Source organism: Pungitius pungitius, chromosome 8 (assembly GCF_949316345.1).
Source record: "Pungitius pungitius chromosome 8, fPunPun2.1, whole genome shotgun sequence".
Taxonomy (NCBI): domain Eukaryota; kingdom Metazoa; phylum Chordata; class Actinopteri; order Perciformes; family Gasterosteidae; genus Pungitius; species Pungitius pungitius.
Window position 1 is genome coordinate 7,174,913 of NC_084907.1, and position 14,125 is coordinate 7,189,037.

The 14,125-nt window shown below is 41.3% G+C and overlaps 1 protein-coding gene across 2 annotated transcripts; it reads right to left on the bottom strand.

The window, feature by feature from the left end:
- Positions 1-335: 335 nt before the first annotated feature.
- Positions 336-13,479, bottom strand: capzb (capping actin protein of muscle Z-line subunit beta). Of its 2 annotated transcripts, XM_037490726.2 has the most exons (10): positions 13,235-13,479; positions 8,730-8,819; positions 7,107-7,228; positions 6,860-6,973; positions 6,635-6,776; positions 6,389-6,505; positions 6,239-6,304; positions 4,698-4,774; positions 4,275-4,376; positions 336-1,383 (listed from the first exon to the last, which is right to left on the bottom strand). In XM_037490726.2, exons 1-9 carry the CDS (start codon positions 13,235-13,237, stop codon positions 4,283-4,285), a joined length of 825 nt encoding a protein of 274 aa, XP_037346623.1. In that variant the 5' UTR covers positions 13,238-13,479; the 3' UTR covers positions 336-1,383; positions 4,275-4,282. The 2 variants fall into 2 exon arrangements, with proteins under 2 accessions (XP_037346623.1, XP_037346624.1); XM_037490727.2 differs by lacking the exon at positions 4,275-4,376 and having other exon boundaries at positions 13,235-13,474.
- Positions 13,480-14,125: the final 646 nt, after the last annotated feature.

The following is a 14,125-nucleotide window of genomic DNA, read 5'->3' on the forward strand; positions in this document are numbered from 1 at the left end:
TCTACGTGTTTTTATATGGGTCTTTGGGATAGTCTATGGTTCTGATATATCCATTTCTGTAAAATTTCAGCTTTATGCATTCCAACGCATTTTCAGCAGGAAATGCATTTTCAGCAGGAAATGCATTTTCTAGTTCAATTTGTTATTATGGCATCACTGCATTAAATATATTTAATGTATAGTATCTATTAAGTGGCTAAGGAAGTACTCAGATCTTTAAAAGTAGCAATACCACAATATATAAGAAATTTGTTTCAACCAATAGGCCTGCATTCAACATAGTGGATCAATGTACTGTACCTTACCTCAAAAAACATGAACAAACCAATAAGGGCAGCTTTTTACTGTTTTTATTGTTGCTGGAGGCTCTAATACAATATGAATCATAAGCTTTACAAAATAAAAACAAAAATACAACAAAAAGATTCCCCTCCAAAATGGAAACAGACAAAGGTTTCCAATGAGACACAATGACGAACTGTGACCCCCAACAAAGACTTAGAAGGTGAGGAGAGAGAAAAGGGTGATTAAGCTGAAGAGAGGGGATGCATGTCATGTTATACACAGTGTAGGGGGCTTGGGGCAGGGATCATAACAGTCCATCCCGTGTTTTATAAGTTCACGTTCACTCACTGCATCCCCACACAGGCTCACGTGCATGTGGACAGAGTGGAATAAAGAGTAAAAAGCTTTTAACGCAAACCGAAGGCCACCCTCGTGGTTACACCGTTTAGGTTGCAAGTTGTACACCGACGGTAATCATTTTTATACAAATATATCAGGGGGGAATTGGGGGAGGGGGTGTTGTAGATAAAAGTAGGTGCTTGAAATAAATTTGATGTACATAATAATGACGACCTCGTCGAGCCTGCCAGAGCAGTGTCACTTTCCTCCACACGGAGGAAGAGCCGGGGCAAAATCACTTGTTTTAAACAGACCAAGGACACCAGGGATTATTACTACAATGACCCTCACACTGTAAGATTATCATTAACCGTGGTAATACTATTATATTCATAACATGGAGAGAAAGAGAGGAGAGAGACAGGGGGAGCCAAAGTGAATGGCTTCATGACAAATGAGATGCATGAAAACAAAACCAGACGGAAAAAATAACAAAACCAATAAAAAGCTATGCATTTTTGCCTTTTTTGTTTTCCCACAAATAAACAAGTGCAGCACAGAAACAGGCGTGAGGAAGGAAGTAAAGAAACAGAGAAAAGATGGTGGAGACGAGGCAGAGAAAGAGAGAGATAGAGAGACAGAAGAAAGAAACAAAAAAAACAGTAGCAACTCTAGCTGGTGTGTTTGCGTTTGAGCGCCTCCATCAGGTCGACCTTCAGAAGCTCCTGCTTTACCTTGTCGGCCAGATTGGGAACACTCCTGTGTGAGAGGAGACAAACAGGGGAGAGGCACAAGGTCAAACTGGGTAAAAACAGCGAGAGAGACAGAGTTTGTCTGGTGGGACACAAACACAAGACTTCAGGAGTGAAGCGACGGCAACGTCCAACTCCTGCGTCCAGCACCCCAGCTGCGTACACACGGCACTCATTAATGTCAGGCACACAAACAACAACAGTTAGTTATTGGACGCCATGCAGTTCAATCATGTGCTTCTCTTGGAACAGGATTCACCATCATTTACTTTGAACAAACTGTCATTTTAGGGGCAAATAATTAACTGATCATTTTATTGTGGCAATATGAAACAAAAATCCTCTCGATCTTCACAACAACCACATCAAAAGATACGTTTACAAACTCCCACACAACTGGAGCAGTATGATCTCAGTCATATTCATCCAGCAACGCACAAAATGTGCGCATCTACAGCCCTACAATGTATAACACTTCAGACTTGTTTGGTGAGCCGGTTAATGCAGCTTGAATAGTACAGTTTCAGCATGTAAGGAGCATGCGACTGGATAAATCAGAGCCAACTTATACCGCAACAGCAGGTGAGCGATTGTCAACTGATGTTTTGCTGTCTGTAAATGCTTTCCCCAATTATTTCAATTCATTGAGACTCCACCGTAGTTTGGATTTTCCGTTCACTGCCGCAAAAAAAAAAGCTCTCTTCAAGAAGTCACGTGATCCCCGGTGTGGGTAAAGTATACCTTAAATCTGCGTGAGCTTCTGATGACAATCCTTCTGTTGAACACAGGATGCTGAATACCAACGTTGGTCAGAGATAGCAGGTAGCAGTACCTTCACGCGCTTTGTCACTCTCCTCACAAAGTCCTCCTCCCAGTTCATCCTGGTGGACATGCCGTCATTGGTGGCTGCTGCCGCCTCAGGGTTTGAAAAGCTAGGGGACCTAACAGATCTTATTGGTAGCAGCCATGTCCTGCTTCACTGAGGGAGACTGAATGTGCATAGGTCATTCAAAAGGTTTGGTTTAGGTTTTATTTTAGTTGTACGGTTCTATTTTTCTTCGTTTTTTGTCCGTCCGGGAACTGGTTTGTTTGGAATGTTGAAGATTGAATACGGGCTGAAGAAGTCAATAGCTTTCCATTCATTGCCGTCTTTCACACCATCCGATGACGCACATGGTTTCATCTATCCATCATAATTAGATATCGTGTAAACCATCCAAAAAAAAGTGGGGTTTTTTTTTAATCAGATATCGTTAGTTTTAAGGGTATGATTTAAATGGCAATTTATATTTATTTTGATTATTATCTACCCATTAGCTTCCCACCTACCCGTGTTTTTACATTCTTTTTAAAAAGACACCTAAAATAAAAAAAGTAGAAAAAGCAACACTAGAGTATGGTTTTCATGTACTATCATTTCATTGGCCATTGCCTTAATCATTTCAAGTGTTGATTTAAAAAGAAATGGTATTTGTGTGAGGTCTCTTGAACTCCCACATCAGGAAATCTAATTAAATGGATTTATAGGAACTTTACAGACATGCCGAATTCATGATGAACGCATTCAGTTTGAGGCAAAACCATGCAGTTGGCGTGCAGTCAAAAAAAAAAATCGTTCACCTATTCTAAAAAAGGTCTATTTGAATTAGGGCTGCAACAACGAATCGATGAAATCGATTAAAATCGTTTATTAAAAGCGTTGGCAACGAATTTCATTATCGATTCGTTGTGTCGCGCGACTATTATGTTTGAGTATTAAAAGAAAGTTGCGCGCGCCGCGCAGAGCTGAGAAAAAAAAAGTTGAGCGCTCGCGCAGCAGAACAGAAGAAAAAAAGCTCCGCCCAGCAGAGCGTTGCTAAGAAAAATAAATAAAAAAGAGCAGAGCTGAGGAAAAGGAAAGACCATCGGAGAGACCCGTAATACTGTTCTGAAACATGCGGAGGCAGAGAAACCAATGCGACCTAAATCCTCCCAGGTATTTCACACTGAAATGGGGGGTGCGGGTCCTAGCGGGCAACGGGGGGGGGGGGTGCTGCGGTTTTCTTTGCAGCGGCGGTAGTTTTACGTTCTAATCGCCACGCTCGACTTCAAGGTGTAACCTTTATTATTGTTCGGTCTGAAACAGCGCGCCCAGTGACGGATGGTGTAGCAATATTGTTGTCCGGGTGGAAATCAGGAGAAAGGTCGGTCCGGGATATTTTCGGGAGGGGCTTTGAAATTCGGGAGGGTTGACATGTCTCATTGTAAGATATGCAAAAGCGACATGGCCTGGCACGGGAGCACCACAGCAACGATTCATGATTTTGTGCCTAATATATTTAATTTGGCGGCTGTAAAGTATACATCATGCGATGTGTGTATGTTTTTTGTGTTAGTCCATTTTATTTGCTTACTTAGGGATGTTCAAGGAGCAATCTGTTTAAAACAAAACATATTTAGAAAGTGCACAGTCAGTTCTATTTTTCAATGTTTTTACATTTTTTATTTTTTTATCCGATTCATCGATTAATCGAACAAATAATCGACAGATGAATCGATTATTAAAATAATCGTTAGTTGCAGCTCTAATTTGAATATGTCTGCATAGTGGGGTCCCTAAACAGTTCTGGAAACAAATATGTGCTGATCACAGTTGGCAATTTATAGGAACCAGGGGGCGAGTTTAGAGCACACTTCAGTTTGGGGGTCATCCAGTTTGGTGTTTTGAGAAGTCCTTTAAGTGAGTAATGTGGTAAGGAAAATATCTCAAGTAAATGAATATCTTCCTGCCTGTAAAAGTTCAGGCAGCATCCGACAGTTGGCACCAAGCAGCAGATAGGAGTTAAACATTTTTCCGTGTTCATCTTGTACTTACCAATATGCACTAAAATACCAACACACACACATGCCAGGTTGTACCTCTGACCCTAGTCAATGAAGATCTGACGCTGGGTGAGGACCTGCGACAGCTCCTTCTGGAGCTGCCGGTACTTTTGGTTATCGGGCAAAGACTCAATAGATCTGCAGCACAGAGAAAAGGGCAGCAGGGAAGGAGAGGTGACAGGAGGACAAAAGAATGGCAATAAAACAAAAACAAACAGTATCATAGGAGAGGAGGTTGAGTGAAAACAGGAAAAAGAAGAACCAAAGGTAGGTTTATACATGTATAAATATAAAAAAAGATGCCGGAGAGTAGCTGTGGGACATGTCAACAGACAGAAATAGAAGTAAAGGGACTCTTTGGTCAGTAAGACTTGTATGATGAGAAAACCATGTTTCTGCAGACTGGTGGTCCTGTAAACAGGAGAGAAGAGTCATCCAAACAACTCGTGGAGTATTCACCTTAGGCCGTTGACGATGTCCTTGGTCTTCCCAAAGTAGATTTCATTCAGTGTGGAGCGAATCTTGTTCTCCATATCCTGCAAGGTGAATAAAAACATTCTTAACTTTTAAGTCTGCCTCAATTTTTGGGTTATCAACTTTAGACAATTACTTTACAGAGTAGATGTGGAGACGTGTAAAATGTGATTCACAGGGACTTTTCTTCACAATTGTATTATACGGAGATAACATTGAGATAATACTGAGATACTGAGCAATACCCGCTATGAATCAATGCAAAATCGACATCACCCCGTCCTATAAAATTGTCATATTTGAATCAACTGTAAACCCGATAAACTGTATTTCATCTGATTTCAATTGTGTATTGTATGTTGGTGGATCAATAATATCAAAGCCTGCTAGAGTTTAATCACTACACTTTCCTGTGCGGATTATACCAAAGCAGTGTGTTATGCTATTGCTTAATAAGTATCATTTATTGTTTTGAGGCCACAAAGACCGGTTCCTCTTTGGGTCTGTGCGATGACCGGACCACACATCCCTGGTTTTACTGCCAATTCAAATGAGTTGAGTAGTTAGGGCGACAGTGGCGCATGGAGTAGTGTGATGCGCTGGGAGCCACAAGGTTGGCGGTTGGAATGTGCCAAGTCGAAGTTTCCCTGACACCCAACCCCTAATTGCTTCCCAGGCAAAATGTAAGCCATGGGTTAAAATTAGGGCTGTCAAATGATAATGAAATGATGAAAATATTCAAATCAAATTAATCAGAATTTTCAGTGGATTAATCACTATTTGCAATTACACCTTAATCCTAACCAACGAAATGCATACCAAAGATAAATAACAGGACACAGATACATAATTATCATTATTATTATCATTATTATTTTTTACATAAATACATTTTATTGATATTTGATTTGGTTTAATTAATTCCAGAAAATAATCAAATCAATGTTATTTGATAAGTCACAGACTGATTTCCCTGCATGGCTCTAGAAGGGTCTCGAGCCTCTGCAGTTTATTTATGCTGTGGTCGGCAAAACGAGTTTGTGCTCCTGCGTCCTGCTCCATGGTCCAGGGCTGCGATGACCAGACATGTCAACCCTCCTGCTATTTCCGGGAGACAACCAAATTTCAAAGCCCCTCCCGAAAACCTCCCGGACTGACCTTCTCCCGAATTTCTCCCGATTTCCACCGGACAATAATAAAAGTTACACCTTGAAGTCGAGCGGCAATTAGAACGGAAAAAGATGAGACTGGCGCTGCAAGGAAAACCGCTAGCACCCCCCCAACAACAAACTACTAATTAACGTCGTTAACGCGCTATTTTTGACAGCCCTAGTTAAAATGCAATGAAAGTTGTTTTGCGTCAGCTAAATGAAATGTCATGTAATGTAAAATTCAGTTTGTCTCACAATACTGGTGTCGTAGACAGAAGTTACAATATAACATTGCAATATAATGCAGAATCCTGTGTAGGAGACCTTTTCTTCAGAAACAAATCAATGCAACGGCTGTCAAAAAGATATACTCACTTCCACAAGGCGGCCAATGTTGGCGATGTGTGGTGAGGACTCTCCAACCGTCTCATCTTTTTCCATCTGTGAAAATAATTCGACAAATTAGTTCAACTGATACCGGCAGAGGCTGGCCGTGTCCGTGGTTGGTTTAAGGTCGACGCGTACCTGTCTGGTGAGACTGCCGCCCAGGTTCATGGTGCCGGAGCCGGTCTTGGTGGTCTGGAGCCACAGCATGACGGTGGAGGTGAGTTTGTAGTGAGCAGTACGACCGCTGGACTTCTCCTACAGACACAGCGGACAATGAGGCAATAGCTAAAGGCAGTTTTTGTCATCTGCATGTAACGTACAGGTTTCATCTTTGGACGGGATGGAATTCCAATGTAAAGATATTTCATATGGTCCGATTCTCACCTGCACTTCCACCACGTGGATGGAGTCCCAGCACCCTTTGATCTTCTTGGATCCATCCCCGGCCTTCTTGATGAGAATAACTCCGGCGAAGCCATGATCCAAGTCCCAGAGGTACACGGAGGACACACCTCCCTCAAAGTACCTGGAAAACATCATGGAGGTCACAAGAGGGCGACGCTGACAGGTTAAGAAAACCTGCGGTGGAGCGGCTTCATTGGAACTCACAGGTCTCTGTACTGGTCGAAGGCGTTGTTGGCTTCGACCTCGAGTTTCCTCAGGCGAGCTGAAGGCATTGCGCCGTCTTCAATGGGAGGCTCATACTTATTACTCCACGGGGATCTGGTGAATTAATGCACATTAACTAACCCATTAAAAGCCAACTAAAACGTGAGTTTCATTCACTGTGTTTGTTCCATTTGACATATTAACTAATCATAATGTTCCATGACTGTAGTGCAGTCTTAAACTCGACCTGTAGGAGTCGCCGTCTCTGTTGTAATCACAGAGCAGATAGTCTTTCCCCACCACCTTGTCCCGGGCAATCTTCAAGGGCTGGTCCACAGATGAGAGGAGGTCCTCACACAGACTGGGCACCTGAACACAAACGGAGAGAAACGCATTGCTTTCCACACCAAAGATCAACACATCAGCTCCCAGATTGGTTTTTAAAAGACTTCAGTTTGTCTCGAGTGAAGTAAGATCCATAAAAGACTAACCGGAGGGAAAGAGGTGATTTCAGCTGATTAGGAGTCAACGGGAAGAGTTTGAGCAGGGGGCGGGCTGTGAAGGTGATTGACAGATGCAATAATAGCCACTAACGAGCGGACACAGTGAAACGGATGAGGAGGGAGCCGATGCCCGGGTAGAGCGGGGTTAAAGGTGAGGAGTAGGTGGGGGTCCGGGTGGAAAGGAACACATGTGCCCACAACACAAGTTGTCACGCAAACACTGATTAAGTGTGATTTGATTTGTGTCCGATTTAGCTTAATTTGTCAGACTCTGCTGGCGCAGCTGGAAGGCCGCACAGTTCTAAAATGTGTTTTCTTTCCTAAGCACAACAATTTAGAAAGGGATGAAATTATAAACATTGGCAGAAATATAAAGTCATTCAAGTGTTCCACTGAGGATTAGGAATTTGTTGTATTAAATGCTTAATATAGCTTTAGTTAGCCAGATGTTACACTGATGTGCCGCATTGGCAATATTGCACAACGAGTACTGAAGAACAAAACCACACACGCAGTTCTGTTATGTAGCCAACCTCAAAAAACAGACAGAAACCGGGACACAAATATGACAAACTGCACACAACTGACTCAAAGTAAGAGTGCAATAATGAATCCAAATTGGACTGAAAAACGCATTATTGCCGAACGGTTATTAAATTGAAAGGGAAAATGAAAAACTTGCAGTCTGTTAGTCGATTGGCTTTCACGTTCTCCATCCAAATTCCGTTGGCCTGACCAACATTGGTGTTACTTTATTAAAGAGAAAATGCTGTAAAAAAGTGTTTAATGACCGGTAACTTGTGTTTCGGCTGTTTTTTCAACAATAACGAACAATGCGACTTTGACTACATGTGACCCACTACAATTGATGGGAAAGGAGGAGAGCACTCTGAACCTCCTCCTCGGTTAGTCATCACCCTCGTGCTACGTTTATGCTTAAAGTTGGCAGTTTCGGGCTTGGGATCGTTTTACTTAGTGTTGAGATTAACAGAAACTAGACTGATATGTTTGAATATATACACATCTGTGTGAATTCTGTTTTCCTAATATCAATTTGCTAAAGCATTGGTAATGGTTGTGTGCAATCCACAAGAATAATCAGGGAAAATAGGCAACACAATCTCCAAAAACATGTAGACAATTAAATGCCTAAATTAAATTATTATTTATCTAAATTGTAAACTCTAAATTCATGACATGGAAAAATTGTTTTTAGAAGGTAGTTTGGGTAGTGAAAGACGGACCCCTGGTGTACATGAAAAAAATATTACATTTTTATACTACTACCAAACGGTAGAATACTAATCAATACATCTGTGTTTTCCCATAAAGACATCCGAGGGGACAAAGCAAAGACAGTAACTCACCAGGTCAATGAGGTCACTGAGGTTCTTCTCAATCTGCTGAGGAGGCAGACGCCTCATCAGGTCCAGGGCACAATCCAGCTGCTGGTCGCTCTGAGAACAAAGAGACAACATCTGTAACACCGTGCCATCAGATCAGTGTTAAATACACCACGGCAAAGCTCCACAGCCCTCCAGCTTTCCTCTAGAATAAACTCTATGTGTCACGTTCCATTTATTACTGGTGTGGTTCAATAGGCAAAGTTATAATGATATATTATGTAAATAAAATCCTGTAATAAAGAATTGATGATGCTGTGACCATGTTTCAAACAACCTTTACAGCAATGTGTGAGGTCAGGTGAAAGATGGAAATCAAAACGCTGACATTTTCATTGGATAAACAGATCTGTATTTTCTAAAGGCAGATAGTTAATTGCTCATAAAACATTCTGTAGTCCAAACCCATGCATGTCATAGCTAAAATAGTAAAATATTGATTATTCAATAATTGATAATACTGAAATGAGTCAAGAGTCAAATTTACAAGACAATTCATTTGTTGTTATTACGAATGAAGTAAAAGGCAACAGCTGCAATTATGCAAGATCGAAATATTCATCTTATTACATTTTGGAAATTGGTGGCCAGCTGTGCAAAAAAGCCCACACTTTGACGAAGCATGACAATGTAGCAAAGATTAAAACACAAGAATAGCAAAAACTAATTTATATTTACAGGAGATTTTAACGAATGAATGATTGTAATAAGTGTCCTCTTAAGTGCTAAAAGGGCTACCAGCCCAAATATAGTTGTTAGAGGTATGTTTTTAGTTTGCGTCAGAAGCTCTATAGACTTTCTGCTGTCCTGATGTCATTGGGGAGCTCATTCCATCATTTAGGAGCCAGGACAATATGTTCATGCTGAGGATTAAGGAGGTTGTATTGAAATACGGAATCTTCCTGCCACAGCACTAGTGCAGCGGCCCCGGAGGTGTCGTTTTGTCTTCAGACTCTTATGAGGCTTCAGCAGTCTGTTATTCACATCAAGTTATAACTTTTTTTTAGTACAGAATGTCCTCTTTGAGTTGCCATCCCTCCTCTGCAGCTCAATAATAAGCATTCCCGGAGAAAGCTTAGACCTCTGAAGCTTCACAATATCCTCACATCAATTCTGAAATGGGTTTTCACCAAAAAAGAGGTATATGGATTCCCCCCCCCCAATCACTTTCTTTGTAAGCGCATTAAGGGGTTATCTCTTAGAGGCCAGCATACAATAAACAAAACCCACTTCACTGTGAATTAAAAAGGCATCTGGCCATTGTTTAGAGGAAGAAAAAAAGTTTTTAAAGCCCTGCTATGCCAATAAGGAGGTAATATCAATACCATTGTTTTTAGCAGGCTGTGGATCAATGTTAACTGCAGTTGTATTATGAAGGAAAATGAATGCAGGTATTGGTTAGGGAGGGAGTTGTGGTACGTTTTCCATTATAAACAATAAATGAACTGAAATGTTCATCCCGTCTCCAAAACAGTACAATGATGTAAGGCGTGCTACATTCTGTATGCGGGTACGAGGGGAGATGCTGTGGAGGAAATATCCACACCCACGCAGGCAAACTGCTCTGTGAGACTACACACAGCATCAGCTTTCTGCTCTGCAAATTCTCACATGACAAATCATGAGTGCTGTTCAGTCTACAAAGCTGGAAGAGAATGAAAAACCAATCAGTGCCAAATAGTCAAAGGTTTGGACAAATTCACAGTGCAGAAAAACTAACTAACATATGGCCCCTGGGACCATATCCAGATACAGTAAGTGAGGTCAGTGAATGACTTGGAACTAGCAATTCAGGCCAAAACCTTATGTTCAAAATGAACAATTATTTTGAACACTTATATAAAGTCTGACTTTTTGCATCGGGAGTCTCCCCCGCTGGTTAGTACAACGAATGCATGTTTGGCGTTTCATATACGCTGCTAGGAAAAGTTAGTGGAGTTGCTTTTTTTATTATTCGGAATCAAGTAAATATACCTTTACAAAACGCTAATACTGATCATGCTCTTGGAACACATGGTCTTTTTTTCTTGCTGCACAAAGCGGTCAATTGACATGTGACGTTTTAGTGTGTTAGTTAAGTACCATTGACAACTTCCCTGTGTGTGCAGGTTCGGCTCTCTGGAGCATGCCAAAGAACAGCTAGGACATAACTGACAAGGGTACCAACCTCTAATTCAATCTCTTGTCGATTCATAGCAGAATAGATTAGCTGAACCAATGACCGTTTAGATGGCAGTAGTTTTAGAGTTTCCCACAAGCAACTAACTGGTTAAACGTGACATAACACATGGTTTTCAAACCAACTTCAGCTTGGTGGCGTGTGACACAGATGGCTGATCGAGTCTTAAAAGGATCCACTCCTGACATTGCTACCGGATGATCTGATTAATGACAGCCAGGCAAAAGTATTATGTGACCGACCAATTACTATTTAAAATGTGAAACACTGACTTCATCAACTTTGGAACTGACTGGTTTTGTATAGAATTGTCAGAAATACTGAAACGTGTAAGTTTTGTAACAAAAAAACCCGCCTAAACCTTGGTCATCACGATGAGCCCGAAATCAATTCAGAATGTTCACTTCAGCCATAGACTTTAGGTTTGCCTTTTTTGTGGTTACATGTTTGAGCTTATGTACTTAGGTCACTGAGCTCATTCTGGTTACTGTAGTCAATGTCCTTCATTAAACTACAGTTTGTGAAGCAGCTGGCCGCTCTTGCAGATAAACATTCATGTACGATTTACCCAGGAGGAAACATTCCTTTGAAAAAACTCTGTCTTCTTTGACTGTCTTGTTGTTGTGGAGGCGTTTGAGAATAAAAATAATTTCTTGACAGAAAAAAGTAAATTAAGTCCAAATTAACTTTTTTGTAATGACAGCAATAAATAAAGGACTACTGCTTTGAGTTTGTTTCTCTCCCTTAAATATGCAGTGAGCAGCAGGATGTTAGAAAGACAGACCAGCCACAACATGAAACCCTGGGGAATGTGAAAGAAGATGTAGGAAGTTGAGAAATACTAGAGGGTTAACCCCATTAGTAAGCTAACGTTAAAACGGGTCTATGCCCCATTCATTTCCATTGGAACATTTATAAGAGAGTGCCATAAAAGTAACTACTACTGCAATTACAACATTGTACAGTACCTGACTTTGGGTTAACTTCAATGTTGTGTAAGACTAGAAATTGTTTTTTGCCCTGCTACATTATTTTTTGACAGAACTTTCCATCTTGGTGTGTTGAATGAAATGACTCTTATGTGCAAAAGCCTAACCGAGCCCGTACCTATTCTACTGCTTGCTGGTCAATGACATATTATGAAGTAGAAAACCCCCCCACCATAAATATTTTTTCCAAAGGAATGACCCTGAACATAACAAAAACTTCTAGGCAATGTCTCTCGTGCCATTTCCTGCCTTAGAACTCTCTTTCAGCTGATGAATCAGTCGGCACCATCAGACACCTGCGCTCCTCGACACAGTGTTTACCGGTGCTCCGGTCTCTGTGTAAACACCAGCTCAGACCAACAACCCTCGGGGTCAGGGGAGGCAGAGAGGCTCAGCCAGCAGAATGGATGAGGTGAGGCCGATGAGATGTAGCGACTGCGGAGAAAAGCCAGCTGCTCTTCCAAAATCAGGCATGAGAATATTTACTACAAAACACATTTTTTAAATAAGAAATGAGTACAAAATAGTGCTTCATTGTGTTCAAATAGGGTCAAACTTTAGTTTTCAAGCATAAATGCATGATCAGTTACAGTGTAAACTGATTAGACCGAAACATACTAAAATACATGAAATAAGTAAATAAAAACTGCTGGTTTGAATTAAAGAGAATGTCAGAGTTTAGCATTTCCCAGATTTACTTTTGGCAAAGTTATAATCAAACTCGCGGGGCAGGAAACCCTTGCGAGAGGAGCTTGACAGCTTGTCGTGGTTAGGAATAGGAGGAGCAAGCAGTCTTATTTTAGCTACAGGCAACCCGGCGCTTGACTATATTAGCCTGTGTGTGCGTGTGTGGTGCACGACAGGACGACCGTACGTGTGTGTGTGCGTGTGTTAGAGCGGGGTGTGGGGGATGGGGAGGGTTGCACACCATATATTAAGGCAGTTCACTAATACCATACACGATCGTGAGTCAAACTCAAAACATCCTGTGCTAACTGTATGCCTACGGGACATCTAGCTCGGCTACCTGCTAGCTACTAGCGGACTTGCTGGAATAAGCAGATGCAACCTTAGCGACGAGCGAATTCATTCATGTTCGCCAAAGCGAGGTTTAGCCAACACAGCAACTTAAATGTGTGTCGGTGATTTATACACTTGGATGCCCTGCCCCGCTCTCAGGTTACTACCCAAGCACCTGCAGCTAGTGTTAGCCTAGCTTAGCATCCCTAGCCGTTAGCAGCAGCCCCACCAAAACCGTTTCACCCCGTCCCCATCTCCTCCAGCTCTACCGCGGCCCTTACCATGTCTGCGGCGGTCTCAGCGGGACTGGGGAGCACGATTTCACCGACGACTATAAACCTTGACTTCACTATGGTTCAACAAATCCCTCGTTGCGTATCTTCCTTGTTATGTTGTTTTATAGTCCCCCGCAGAAGATGTTTTGTTCGGCTCTCCCTCACTGAACCCAGCCCTGTCAGCGAAATTCACTTCCTCAACCGGGCTACAGGAAGGAGGCAGCAGTCAGAAAACACAGGCCTCGGTTACACATCCGGGTCACTCTGGGCTTTCTCTGCATCAGCCAATGGGGAAGGAGCAAGATGGGCATTGCCAAGTATGGAATGAGAGGAGTGGTGCAGTGTATGCACCCAGAGAAGGAAATAGTCAGATAAATACAGTCTAGTCTAGATCGTAATCTAGTTGTAGAAAGTCGTAGAAGTCCGAAAACCGACATTAATTTTAAACGTATTGTATTTTGGTATTGTATTTACTTACTAATTTAAGCGGATTACTATTAGTTTTCGTTTTGTTTTTTTTGTAGTATAATCATATTTCCGAGCAAATCTGAAGAAATCATCTTTAGTTTTTTGGTTTTAAGAGCAATTGCATCATTCCATGGTTTGCGTTTTGCATCACGATCAAGTACAAGATTTAGTACATTTTTAAAATATCTAAATGTATTGATGGTGACGATCCATCTGGGTTAATATCTTTACTGTCCAAAGTAAGTAGAAGACTTAAATGGCAGTAACAGTAAGACACGTTGGCAAATTATTGTTTTATTTTTTTGGATTAACACTTATTTAGTCATTTCACAGTAAAAACATAACATACATTTGGAGGGGCATTATTTGTTATTTCTATCAAGTATATGAATATATTTTTAATATTTTATATGTTAATCGAAATATTTG